This window comes from Pleurodeles waltl, chromosome 1_1, assembly GCF_031143425.1.
Source record: "Pleurodeles waltl isolate 20211129_DDA chromosome 1_1, aPleWal1.hap1.20221129, whole genome shotgun sequence".
Lineage (NCBI taxonomy): Eukaryota > Metazoa > Chordata > Amphibia > Caudata > Salamandridae > Pleurodeles > Pleurodeles waltl.
Window position 1 is genome coordinate 162,718,222 of NC_090436.1, and position 14,718 is coordinate 162,732,939.

The following is a 14,718-nucleotide window of genomic DNA, read 5'->3' on the forward strand; positions in this document are numbered from 1 at the left end:
TCTCCACTGTACCACAATGTACTGACGAGATTTGAGAGTTGTCGGGGTATCCTTTACTATCATGGTGACTCATTTGCTTTTTTCCTTTTTACAAACCTACGCACACATATCCGCACACAAAGAGTGAACTCTCAACTTTGACTGTGCAACCTACTTACACATTTGTGATGACACATACCATCACTCAAATACATAAACACCAAAAGTAGGGATGACAAGGAATAGACTAAAACAATAGTAAATCAAAATATACTGCACAACAACCACAGTAGGATCAATAAAAAAGTTCAACAGATCATTATGCTGCCCATAGATGCTTGAAAAAACTATCCCTGTACAAAAAAGGGCTCAACCATCTAGTTGAAAGGATAAAAGATTATTGATTACTGCTATGAACTCTAGGGTAATATCACTTTCTTACAAGAAACCACTATTTGTATCCAAGAAGCCTGAACCATGTATAACTACTGGTGTCCATAATCAGCATGCTCCATCACTAATAAAAAGAAAAAATGAAGTGATAACCCTCATTTCTAAAAACACAGGCATTAGGATAACTGAAAATTACCACAATTAAGATGTAAGGTGGGTCATTACTAGTGTAACGATAGATAACTATGCTGAATACATAGTAAATATATGCACCTCAACAGGTGACATTCTAGAATTATGGATTAACGTTAATAAGATAATATGTGAAATAGCAAGTGACTGACAATCCTTGAAGGATATTTTAATTTACCCTGGGGCACACAGTCTTGGACAGAAGCTCTTCCTGCAAATACAGATCAAACAAAGCTCATAAGCAAATGAGAAACCTTTGCCAACAAAATCTGCCAAATGACACTTGGCGCCTACACAATGCAACAGGAAACTCATTCAGCTTCTGCTTCCATCCCCACAACACAGTCTCCAGAACTGAGTATCCACTAACCAACAATCCCCTTAAAGCAAAACAATTAAACCCCCAAATCATACAGATGCTACTTTAAGACCACAGATGTATTACCATTGAAATAGAAACCAATAAAAAAAATACCAGAGAGAGAATTTGGAGAATGGACGAGGCAGTCTAAATGACACAACAGCTAAAGACCAAATTAAAATAGCTACCAAAAATGTATTTACAGAAAACAACACTACACATGGCCTACCAAAGCTCATATGGGATGCCATGAAAATACAACAAGGGGAGATTATTATAAATGTTATGTCTAATAAGACTATATACATATCCCAAAAAATAGACACAGGCGAAAGTGAAATTGAAAACCTGGAATGCGTACTGACACCAAAGATAATAAACTCCTACACAAACTAAAACCTCTGAAATATGATCACAATAACAATTAGTAATAAAGCTCACATTTGGGTGAATACCAGAAAAGTAAAAAAAAAAAACAGAACAAAATAAAGCTGGTTGGAACCTATTGAAGTTACAGCAATAAAAAAACTCCTAAAGGGACACAAAAACAGATCCCCTAGTCTTGAATGTTTTCACAACTTCGACTCAAGCTTACACAAAACAATTGAAGCATCATCCCTAGTTCACTGCCATGATTATCTCAAGAAAATTGCATTACCAACACTAAACAACATAACCAAATCAACATCTTGACATATTGAAAAGATAGAAATAATCTGGGTGATGAGACTGCTGAAAGATGGGAAAGTGGCAAGTCCACATAAATTTCAAGTATATTCAGGATCTGCAAAAACATATGGGGAAGATTTGCTAATATTTGAAGAAACAGGCACTGTTATAATGTGGGTGTCTAGTTGGCAAATGTATGAGCCCTTTCCAAGTAAAGTAGGGACCACAATCCTAGTCAGGTCATAAGACAACCTAAATTACCCTGTGCTCACCCTCAGGTAGTTTGGCACAGAGCAGGCAGGCTTAACTTAGAAAGCAATGTGTAAAGTATATGTGCAATAACTCATATAGTAACAGTGAAGGCACCACAAAAAGACTCCACACTAGGTTAGAACAAGCATCTGCAATGCAATAGGTCTTGCATTTTCTTTAGTTAGAGCTGTTGCCATTGTAAATTCATAACTGGACTTTTCTTTCCATATAAATTGCTCAACCCTGCCTCATAATTTTGTCTTTTCCTGCCACGTTTTGGTTGGCACTGGCAGCTACTGACATAAAAAAGGATGAGCCCTTGATGAGAGATGAGAAGATGACTGCACTATCTCCAGTTGTGTTAACGTCTGAACAGAAATAGGAAAATAAGGCTGGAAAAGTATTTTTCTCTTTATGTTAACAGAAGGAAAAGTCTTGCAAGTATTTCAACAAAGCTCTAATGAACTTAATAGTAGAGCAGCCCAAGAACATTTATGGCCCCAATAAAGGAGATAAGCAATGCCCTGAGTGTGGATGTCTCTGAGGGCTGGCAGGGAGCGGCCCTGGAAAGTGACTCCAGATGAGGCTCTGCAAGTTTCACATTATTGCTTCTAGGTTTAGCTACAGTCCCAGAAAGGGCCTATTTTGGCTTTCATGAGGAGTGAGCTAAATGTTTTAGGCACCAAGTGTTTCTTTTGTAAAATAAGCTTATTTTAGGAGCCAGAGGTAAATGAGGACAGCATTTGGAATAAAGCCAAAACAAATGTCAGAGACATGGGAGGAGGTGGGAGGAATGGAATGCTGCAATAAAAACACACACAGCTACCAGCTTAAAACACCCTCAGTGAAAAGTGAGCAACCAAGAAATGACAAAAGTAGTCTGTCACAGCAACAGATAAAGAAACCAAAGTGGAATAATACAGTAGTTGGTCACTGCTCTGAAACAGAAAAAGGAGGAAGAAAAAAAGGTACAACTGACCACTAGCAAGCAATTCTTTTTTTAAAAGGGACACTGCAACCAAAAAATGAAATTGCTTTAAGCCATAAGAGGTATACAAAAGTTATACATGAGGTGGAATGCTTACGCTTGACCTAAAAAAATACATCATGATTTTATAAATAATATAAGACCAGAATGACAAAGTCAATTTGTAGAAGTCAAGATTTAAATTTTAAAGTATTAATGCAAAATAGCGCTTAGAAGCAAATAACGCCTTTAGGGGTTACTTTAGGGCATGCTGGCCCAGTCAAAGGCAAAGTTCAGACCAACCGCGATGGAGTGCAGGCAGACGACTACAGGACTTATGCAGGCCCTGATGAACAAAGTACCTTTCCTGGTTGCAGCAGAGAGATGTGTCGACCAGATCCTTGCAGAGATGGCGATGCGCTTCTCTGTCCCACACAGTGATCGAGATGTGTCTGTTCCGAAGACAAGCGCTGTAGCTGATATGCATTGGTTCCAAAGCGCAATGCACTGGTTTTCTACGCAGTCAAGAGATTCATCGATTTCTGTAGACTACTGTGACAGCGAAGTGCAGTTCCAATGAGTCAGGCCCTCAAAACAAAGCATTGGTTTCGAGAGCGATGCGCAGGTTCTGCTACATGCAGACAGGAGATGTGCTGATTTCCATAAATACAATTATCTGGGGCCAGATCACAGGCACAGGAGCTGGGGTAGAGACTTTGCTATCCCCTAGTCTCAAGCAACAGGAGACAAGCCCTTGAAGATCACTTGGGGTGCAAGGCAGAGTCCAACTCTCCCTCAGCAGGGTCAGAGAGCAGCAAGCATGTACAGCAGAAGAGCAGACCTTCCAAGTCAGCAGTCCACCATAATAGCAGTCCTTGTTGCAGCACAGCAGTTCTTCTGACAGAGTCCAGCTGTAGGGCAATTGGCCGATTTTGAGGGGTCAAAGACACAGTACTTATACCCAGTTGTGCCTTTGAAGTGGGGAAGACTTCACAAAGGGGTCTTTAGAGTGCACAGAGGGCCTTAATTACCAGCCCAGGCTCCAGACTATTAGTAGGGGGTAAGCAGTCGTTTGTGTGGGGGCAGGCACTGCCTATTCAGGTGTAAGTGTCATCCCTTCCCTGGGCAGGAAGAGCCATCAGAATGCAGAAGAGTACTCAGACACAACTAATCTTCCTGTGCGTGTGGCTGTCTAGATAGACTGAACAAAGTGTATCTGTCACCCATCCCAGATGTGTATTGGAGACAGACTGCAGGCACACAGAGCTGTAAGAGCAGAGAAATACCTACTTTCTAAAAGTGGCATTTCTAAAATAGTAATGCTAAATTCAACTTTAAAAGTAAAGAGGATTTATCATTACCATTCAGAAGATATGAAACATGAAATAACTCTACTCCTCAATCAGGAATTACAACTTAAAAGTGTATTAAGGAATTTCCAATGTTAATCTATGAGAGGGTTAGGCCTCACAGTTGTGAAAAAACGACCTCAGCAGTTTTTCACTATCTTAACAAGTAAACCTTAAAAGTACACGTTCTACCTTTTAGTTCCGTAGCACCTGCCCTGTGGACTACCAAGGGCCAACCTTAGGGGTGACTTATATGTAATAAAAGGAGAGTTTAAGGCTTATCAATTGGTTTTAAAAGCCAAGTCTAAGTGACAGTAAACTACACACACAGTCCTTGCAATGGCAGGCCTGTGGCACGAGTAAGGGGCTACTTATGTGGATGGCACAATCCGTGCTGCAGGCCCATTAGCAGCACTTAATTTAAAGACCATGGGCACATGTAGAGCACTTTACTAGGGAATTATAAGTAAATTAAATATGCCACTTCGGTATGAACCAATATTACCATGTTTAGGGAAGAGAGCACAATTACTTTAGCACTAGGAAGAAGTGGTAAAGTGCACAGAGTCCTAAAGCCAGCAAAACAAGGTCAGAAAAATGGAGGGAGGTAGAGAAAAAGTTGGTAGAAGACCACCCTAAAGCGGTCAGGTCTAACACGCAAGAAAGAAGGAATGGCCTCACAAGCAAATATAGTAGTCATACATAAGGAAGGCAAGGACCCCTTAGGAAAAAAAAGCACTGCAGTCCTATTTCACTACCTAATGTAGATTGTAAAATGAATGCACAAATCTCAGCAATGGGATTACAAAAAAAAATAATAATAATAACTAAAGCTAATGCTCAGTTTCCAGACAGGATTTATAAAAGAATATGAAATCATATCGGGTTGTGGTTACATCCTAGAGCCCCTATGCAGTACTTAGATCTATTTCTGAAACCATGGGTACCCCTAACTACTTTGTATACACCTATATACACTTCAACGTGATTGAAGCCACCCCATTTAACCAAAATAAAAATACTGATCTGTTTGTCACCATGGACACACAATCTCTATATACCAACATTCCCCAGAACAAAGCACTCAAAGTAGATAGAGACTTTATGGACACACAAGAACAGCCCTCACGTCCCCACTTGGTTCTTAGTTGAGCAAATGGAGATCGCTATGACAGAGAACTACTTGCAATTTGATAATACGGTTTACTTCCAAACCAAGGGAGTAGCTATGGGCGCAAGCTTTGCGCCGGATCTTGCGGATCTATAAATGGCCAATTACGAGACACATAAGATCTTTATACCTGACAATCCTTTCATTGACAATATACTCAAATGGTTACGCTATATAGATGACGTCATCCTAAAATGGAGGGGTTCAGTACAGAACATTATGTCCTTTCATGCTTCCTTGAACACAAGATAAACAGACATTCAATTCACAATGGCTCAAAGTTCTGATAGTATTCCTTTTCTTAATCTTAATGTTGCTATTGATGATGGGAAAGTTTGTGTGTCACTATATAGGAAAGCAACAGAGGAGTTCCTTATTACGCTAAGCCAGCAGCCTTTCTACGAGCTTGAGAGATAATTTGCCCTTTGGACAATTCCTCCTTTGTATATATAGGAATTCTACCAAGAAAAATGATTTTTTTCAAGTCGTCGAATATCCTCATTAAAAAAAAAAAAGAAAAAAAAAAAAAAAACACACCTCATCGAACAAGGCTGCCCCGGACGCTGAGTGAGGAGAGCAAGGAAATGGCATGGTGCAACCACAGAGAATATCTATTAGAAATGCAAACAAGGAAGGACAGTCTGAATAGGATACTATTACCTTCAATCAAGCTAGCAATGAGGTCAAGAAAATTATAAGGTGGCATTGGGGCCTAGTGAAAGGGCACCTGACAACTAATGAAGAACAACTTTTTCCTTTTAAAAGAGGCAGGAATTCTCAAGGATGCCCTAGTACAGCCTTTTTTACCGCAGGCCCCCGCAATACTCTCCATGCTCTCTGGGGACTAATTGCAATGATCTTCAGTATGAATACAAATGTGTTAATTCAAAAAACTTTAAGACCACATTGTCTAGTTTTACAAACTGTAACACTCAGGATGTCTATGCGTTCTGGTGTCCATATGACGGCATCAATAGGTCAAATGCAGAATTCTCTAACACAGAACTCGGATTAAGTGTTGCACAGATGGAGCACCAATAGTTGAACACTTCCAAAGACTTAACTACACTTGCGAGGATATCAAGTGCCAGGTGATAGAGCAGATCTAACAAGGACTACATGGTGGCGATATGTCAAGTGCATTATCTAAAAGAGAACTGTTCTGGATGGATAAGTTGGACCTTAACACAATCGAAGATTGGGGAAAAACAGCATTCATTTAAATCAGCTGGCACTTTGGGAACTGATGACAACAAGGGGAACATTTAGCTATTCAGACCTCACCAATGCAGCAATGCTCCCTGATGGGATTTGTATTTGTGCTACAACTGTGTAATAATTGTGATTGTACCCAGAAGAAAAGTACCATTTATGACCGTTGACAATTTCGTCACCCTGTTCTCTTCTGTCTTTTGAAATATTGCTTACATTAAACACAGAGTTGATGATATTTAATTAACTGCATGAATATGGAACTTATCTAACTGGTTAAACTTTGTGAAAGAGTGACAAGTGATATAATTACTGTTATTTTGATTCATTTGGTTTTTGTCCAAGGGACAAATTGTGGAACATCTTTTCAATAACTATTTATGATTTTTACATATTTTTGGCAAACCAGGCAAAACCTTTGGTTATCTACCACTCCGTTTGGCAATGCACTTTGATCTTCAGTGGGTTGCTGTTCTTTGCCAGCTTTTGTTTTTTTTCCTGTTTTTACAGATTGCCAGTTTTTTTGACAGCTTTCATGTGCAATTTGGTGTTACATAATCCTTTTTCAGCGTTTTGATTAATTAGCTCAGGGGTGTGGAATTTATTAAAATATCTACTTGCCCAGGGGACAGGTTGCTTCTCAAATCTACTTGTCCTGTAAAAAGATCTACTTGTCCCTTTGGTGCCATGTAGTGTGGCGACAAATTATGGCAGCAATCTCATTATGTAAGAGCTCTGATAATAGCGTCTCTGATTATGCCAGGGCTACTACCTTAGTAGGGCTTGAATACTTGCAGTTTCAATCCCTACTGTAGCAATTTCCTTATTTTTCCACCTTTCTGCCGATCTGCATACTGGGGCTGGAGGAAGCAGTAAGCAATAGTTCCAGGGCTGGAATGCCTTTGAGTCTGCAAACCTACTAACCTGCATGTTTTAAAGATTTTCACCAGCTTCTCTCTAATATTTTCCCATAATAAGAAAGGTTGGACATTTACTCCTGACAATGGCAGAATTAGAACTTCTTCCAAGGTTGGGAAGAAAGTGGCTGGAGGGAAAATGAACTTTCAAATGCTCAATAGATTTTCACATGAGCAAATCTACACATCGTATTTACCCATGCTAAAATACAGTTCACAAATATTTTATAGGGGTACGACATATACCATCGGTGCACTTTTGTGACTTTCTTAAAGAATTTGGGGCCACATGTCAGTAGGTTCAGATTTGCGACCCGCAAATTGCGAGTCAGAGAGACTCGCAATTTGCGAGTCGCAAATCCGAATGTAGGATGGTGTCCCTGACACCATCTGTGATTCGCAAGGGTTTCGCAAATGCCCACCTCATGAATAATCATGAGGTGGGTTCGCAATTTGCGACCCCCTTGCGAATGGCGGCCCTCACAGGGATGGTGGCCTGCTGGAGACAGCAGACCACCATGTCTGTGACTGCTTTTTAATAAAGCAGTTTTTTTTGTAATGCAGTCCGTTTTCCTTAAAGGAAAATGAGATGCATTACAAAAACGAAAAATGAAACGTTTTCGTTTCAATTTTTCAGAGCAGGTAGTGTTCCGCAGGACCACTGCCTGCTCTGAAAAAATGTTTACAGTGACATTCACAATGGGGAAGGGGTCGCTTTAGCGAAAGTGTTAGCACCCATTTGCGTTCGCGGTCACAAAACAATCCTACATTGCACTGCGAGTCGCCTATTTCCTAATTGCGAATCGCAAACCTGTTTTGCGATTCGGTAACCAGGTTACCGAATCGCAAAACTGGGTTTGTGCATCGCAATGTGCTTTTTGCACGCCGCAAACAGCGAAAGTCGCTGTTTGCGACATGCAAAAAGCTACCTACATGTGGGTCTTGGTCCCTAATTAGGTCTGGTGTTAACAAAACATTTTGTTTTTATTACATTTCTATTTCTCTCTCTTTTGGCTGGCTTTACTGTGAGCGATCGCATTCTGCTCTTCCACAAGGAGCATATTGGCACACAAAGTAGTTTTGTTCAGTGTCAGGAACTACAGTGGCAATCAGTGACGTAGCGAAACTGGAGGGTGCCCCTTTGAAAAGAACATGGAGGAGCCCCCTCTCCAGACTCACTCAGGCCAAGTGCTGTGCTGAAGGGGCCCCCAGGAGGGCGGCTGTGGGGCCTTTGTTATGCCACTGGTGGCAACGTGTGCTTTTAGAGTTCAAAAATGTTTTGGGTTTTTTTTTTGCCAGTGTTTGTTACAGTGTTGAGGGCCTGATAGCTCCCACAACAATAAAGTGTTACAAAAGCCATGTCAAAACAAGACACGCATTGATGAAACTAAAAGACTTATAAAAATATGTCAGATCAGTTGGCTTTGTCAGTGTTTGTTTATTTTCATGCTTCCCATAATCGTGCTGAAAATGGTTACACTGATTTTCCATTAGAAATATTTTTAGGAAATAGTAGTATGCACCAACACATTTTACTAAATTACACTTCATTTGCATCTAATCAGAGAGCATTCTGGGAGCATTATACTTAGCCTCATAGCCTAAACTTTTCAAACATGTGTATACACGTTTTTTTTTTTTGTACTGGAACCAACGTCAGTAGTGAAGTGTGACCTTAAAACATTTATTTACAGCACTCACCCTAATAATGAAGGATTTCAAATAATGAACCATAAATACAAGTTCGAACAGCATTATCTTTTGGAAAAACATTACCTCAACTACAGAGAGTTCCACTCTCTGTAAACAGACAGCCAAAGGGTTTGTGCTGCAGAGGGTTGGGCCTACTTGTCCCAAGGACAAAGTAAACATAAAAACTTGTTGCCCTTGACCCCAAACAAGATGTCCCGGGCGTCGGGCTATAGGAATTCCACATCCCTGTAGCTTGACCTTTATTGATGACTACATGCCCATTTATTTATTTTTTTACCAGTATACGTCATTAAGCAGACAAGGCTGTTCAAATTGGACACTCTCATGAACAACATTACAGTTTATTTAATCAAACACAGGAGAAGGTTTTGCACAGCACATCCTGAAGTTATGTATTTTGATTTCTTCTTATAGGTGATAACGAAGAACAAGCATTTCCAATGCAGTGGGTCTTGCATTTGCTCCAGACAGAGCTATTAGCCTTGTAAACTCCTAAACAGACTTTTCTTGCCACATAAACTGATAATGAAGAGTAAAATAGTTTCACATACGACAGTCACCATGAGTTGAAGGAGGAACAGAAAATGAAACACAAGTTTGCTCGCAGTGAAACATATCGGCAAAAGTGCAATTATCCATGTAACCCGGTCGATGTCAAGCAAAGCGCTCGAGTACTGGCCAGCGAGATCGCACTGCGCAGGAAATAAAAAGAAATAGTGCAGAAGCCATTCGGAAAACACGGAAAAGGCATGACGTATGCATGCCTTTTACTGATTAAATCAAGGCAAGCCCATGAACTATCCAAACTGATGGGTGTGGTTAAAAGCCCACAGAGAGATTACAACAGGGGCCACAGCGCTTGTGCATGCTCGACCCTAAAAAAAAAGGTGGGAAAGTTAAATAAATCAATTGCCTAGCATCACACAGTTTGGTAAAGTGGAGAAGCTGAGATTAATCTCAGGTTTTCTGGTTTCAAATTGTGCAGTTCTGCCAACAGATGTATATGCTTTGCTTCCCCTGTGCCCCATTAGTCACCAGAGTACTGCCCTGCTAGCATCAATGTGTGCCTTGATAACATCATAGGCCAAACTTTGTGGCCCTTGGGAAAATGTTTGTGAGTACTCAGACACTACGCTGACCAACATGGTCTCTTACAGAATTACCATGAGGCACTAGTGAACCTACAGAAAATATTCACTAGTTTCTGATAAAGGTGGCAGACCGCTCCCTTGATGTTGTAAGGGACCGAAATCTGGAGACTAGCTCCCCAAACACAGAAATCTGCCCTCTAGTAATTTGAGTTCAGCTATCTTCAGTTTATTAGCCAAAAGGACAATCCAAGTACTTTGGAAGTTTCATAAGGATTAGTGAAACTATTTCTATTAATGAATTAATATCTCAAATTGAAAGGTACTTTTTAACTCTTGCTCAAATAAGAGTGTGTGCAATTATCAATGTTTCTGTAGTAGATCCAGACAACTCTTAAAAGTGTATAGAGGAATGGTGTAATTGAGTCTTGTACTGACTACCTCTGCATAGAGAAATTAAGTGTGTACAAAACAGAGGCACACTCAGAAGAATGGCCTTAATGGCAGCAACTTTATTTTTTATATCATCTCTGAAGAGCTCAGACCATCACCCAATCCCATTCCACACACTAATTATCTTGCTTCCCCACCCACCGTGTTCCAAGACTCATCACAGCACCATCACTTGTCCATTGTAAACCCACAACAGTGATGCTGTACCATAGCCCTCCTCCCCATCAACTAAAAACTCCTATTGTGTACTGCACACCAATGTCTGGGTAGTAGGTGTGCACTATGGAAGTCTTGCACCAATTCAGCAGGTACAAAATGGCAGGTGGGTCACAACAGTGAGTGATCTGAAAGGCCACTTGTCAAGTCTAGATACATTAAGCTGGAGTGGCAAAAGAGACAGGATTTCACATAACCAAACTGGATGGGAGGCTTAAGAGAGAAAGCTTATGAATACCGGAACAGCATCAATAGAACAGATCTGGTTGATGAAACACAGTACAATAAGCTTGGCACACCCAAGATGAAATAGACGCTCCTAGCGGTTTGACAAGACAAATCTTTTGATATTGGTCCGTTGCTCCTGTTAAGTGGAGTTAGGTTTTACAGCCTACGTGTAAAAATAAGAAACTGAGAAATTATGGAGCTGATGGAAAAAGCATATATTTAATACAAAAACAAATTTTGACAAAATGAGTTTGAGACAGTGAAGCGATTGAAGACACCAATGATAGACAGATAAGTGGTGTGCCAAGAAAGAAAACTTCAGCTAGCAATGCCCACAATTCTTAACTAAACACCCCCCCTACACAAAGTTAAGACCCTTAAGAATGCACAAGTAGAGGTGGGGTTCTATGCTGCTGACTTATGAAGTTAACAAAGAACGACCCTTAGCAGAAATATGATTAATATCACAAAAATGCTACTGGTGTCAGGCCTAGTGATTTGTACTAGAACACTCTCCTGGCGAGCCAGCGTGGCTGTCCATCCAAACAGTTGGAAAAGTCTGTCGCCTCTCAGTCTGGGTTATGAGGAGGGGGAAATCAGTGACCTGGAATTGACCTTCCTTGTGCAAATGTGTATACTTATTAGCAAACGACCAGATATCTATAAACAACTCAAGGAGGCCACTAACCCAGAAATAGCAACAAAGACAATGTATATAAAAATAAAGTCACATATATATGTATCATGTTATGTATACACTTCGCACATTTAGTTTCGAAATACTTGTCCGCCTTGTCGCGCCTACGAAGAATGTTACAATTTATCTCCTAATGGAATGAAATCCAAAAGGCCGGTAGGGTTGGCTCACAGACAGTCTGTCACACAACCAGACTTGACACTGAAAGTCAGGCAGGGAATATGCCTGGCTAATCTTCAAAAGGCTGGCGTGGATCGAACCAGGCACGCGCCAAACCAGTGACTGAAAAACTTGACAGAGATGGAGGGCGCCATAAGATCTGGGCAGCCACTCGGACGTCAGGCCAGCCAATACACCTTGCCTGCTGCATATTAGGTATGCAATAATCGTGATAACTTGCAATATCTGTGTTTTTGAAAAGGTAGGACCAGATGGGTCTGGTAAATATTACGCTGCGCTATTAGAAGTGCAGATGCTCTCCCTCTCAAAATAAAAAAGCTCCCGTACTCAGTACAGGCCCATTTAAAGCACTGGTTGGAGGAGTGGTGGCAAGGACTATAAAGTTTGCACACAGCTGAGAGAGCTTTCCCATCACAAGCCCGAATGCGAGCTAAACAGGGCACCAGCGTCTGTAAATCTACCCTCATCAAATCTGCAAGAAGCATGAGGTCTCTATCAATGAGGAGCAGTTAAGTGCACGTGTGCAGACAATATCTATGTTACAATGCCAAACATTAAGTAATTCTCCACTTTATCTGGTATTACTGCTCACCTCACCGGTTGGTCATCCGTCAGAGTCGCTTATGCCACCCTTCCATTTGCCCATGTTCAGCTAATGTCCCGTCCCTCCTTAGTCCTTTCTTTCCTCCACACATTCACCTCTACTTCTGCCCTCATCAAATGTTTCTGCAATCAATGTTTTAATTATCATTCTGCTCCACCCCCTCTCTCCTGTTATCTTCCACCACTCCGCCCTACCCTTCACCACATCCCATGCCCCTCAAAGCAGGTTATTCCATTACACCTTTCTCTTTTCGCGATCCCTAAATCATCATAGTTCCTTCTAATGCCTTTCAGTTTCCTATAAACTTTCCAGTTTCTTTTTTACTCCTCGCAAACTAATATCCCTGTTGATAACTCCTTGCCAGCTCTTAAATTACGCCATCTTCTGACCCGTCACACTTTTCCTCCTTCCCTTCTTCTGTTGCTCCTGTACCCCACTTTTTCTCGTCTCACTCTCCACTCTTCCTATTGCTCATGCCCTTCTCTCCCGCTTCGCGCACAGCCCACCCCCTCACGTGCGAGTCCTCACTCAAATGTCCCTCTATTTTCCCCATCCATCCCTGCTCCCTTCCTTCCATACCTGAAGTAGTAGACATCGCTTTTGCCGGCGCTGAGCCCAGACTTGCGGATCACTTCCTCCTTCTTCCACCCGGGGGGCAGCGCAGGACAGTCCATGTTGGCGGCCCGGGGACCCCTCGCCTCCTGCCCCGTGCGCTGGGGCTGTGCCGGGCACAGAGCTGTCACAGCCAGAGGTCCAACAAAGGCCTGGCCCCGCCCACCCCAGCCCGGCGCGTGACGCCGACGGCGCGGCGCCCATACAGTTCATAATCCTTCCGCTGAGTGGGACGCACCACGCAAAGTAGTACCTGAACTTCCCAGCCACGTTTGGAGACATGTTTTTTTCCCAAGTAGTTTGTGTTATTCACGTACGGTGGATAACAGGGAAAACTATGACACGGACGGTCCCATTGTAACACCTCCAGGGGGAGGTTGTCCGGTGGAAGGTCCGCTTGTTTTTCCTACTAGTTTTGTATTTTTAGTTTCGTAAAGGGCTGGGTGGCCGAGTGGCAACGATCGCGGGGTTGGATTTATCCATCCCAGGTGGTATTAAATCATTGTTTCTCAAACACTGCTTGGGCCATGATCCGATTTTTGGTAAGTCTGAAAAAAATAAAGATGTCTTTAAATTCCCTATTTATCTAGTTACATTTGCATACAGTCCAAAATTTTAAAAGATATAGTGGGAGAATTTATAAAAATAATAGGAATAATGTATTCCTCGCGATGACTCCAGTTGAAGGCGACGCAATTTTAGGCAGGAGACAGCCAAATTAAATTCATTTTTGGCTTTCAAAATCAGGAGTCTCCTGCCTGAATCGGGTCTATTGGCATGTATACGTTTTGTGACAAATTGCTGCTTATTTTTTAGCTTGTGTATTGGTGTGTAGTACACATTCAGTAGTTAAGACAGCAAAAATAAAGCACGCTTTTTGTAATTCTAAGGTGTGACAAATATTTTAATAGGATCGAAACAAATCAAAACACTTCACTTGGTGATGCTCAGATGATAAATATTCACTATTAGAAACTGGGTTGTTGGTTGATTGGGGTTTAAACTTTAGTCCTACAGCAAACCACAATTCTAGTCAGGATGTCAGGCAAACCTTAAATTAACCTTTACTCACCCTTTGGTAGCTTGGCATAGAGCAGTCATGCTTAACTTAGGGTCAGTGTGTCAAGTATTTGTGCATCACTTCAAACACTAAAACAGTTCAAACACCACACAAATTGAATTCACCCCAGTTTAGTATGATTTAATGAATAAACCAAGACCAGAATGACAAAACTCCAATAAGTAGAGCTTGAAATATGAATTTCTAACGATTAATCTCTAAAATAGTGCTTAGAAGCAAGAAGTGCCAATCGGGGACACCTGGTCACTCCGGACCAGGAGAAAATCAAAAGTTCAGGTCAACCGGAGATGCAGCTCGGTCTGGATGCAGCGACCCAGTGAGGCCCTCTGCACAAAAGTACCTTAATTCTGGTGTCAACAAAGGTGTGGGCGCATCTAAAGCAAT

General features: G+C 41.4%; 1 protein-coding gene across 2 annotated transcripts in view; it reads right to left on the reverse strand.

Moving 5' to 3' along the window:
- MBD2 (methyl-CpG binding domain protein 2) overlaps positions 1-13,424 on the reverse strand; it is a 257,055-nt gene extending 243,631 nt beyond the window's left edge. Inside the window, exon 1 of one of the 2 annotated variants that reach the window (XM_069219484.1) lies at positions 13,221-13,424. In XM_069219484.1, coding sequence (XP_069075585.1) covers positions 13,221-13,315 — 95 coding nt within the window. In that variant the 5' untranslated portion in view covers positions 13,316-13,424. The remainder of the gene's footprint in view (positions 1-13,220) is intronic. The other variant, XM_069219475.1, reaches the window with a different exon arrangement.
- Between the last annotated feature and the right edge of the window lie 1,294 nt (positions 13,425-14,718).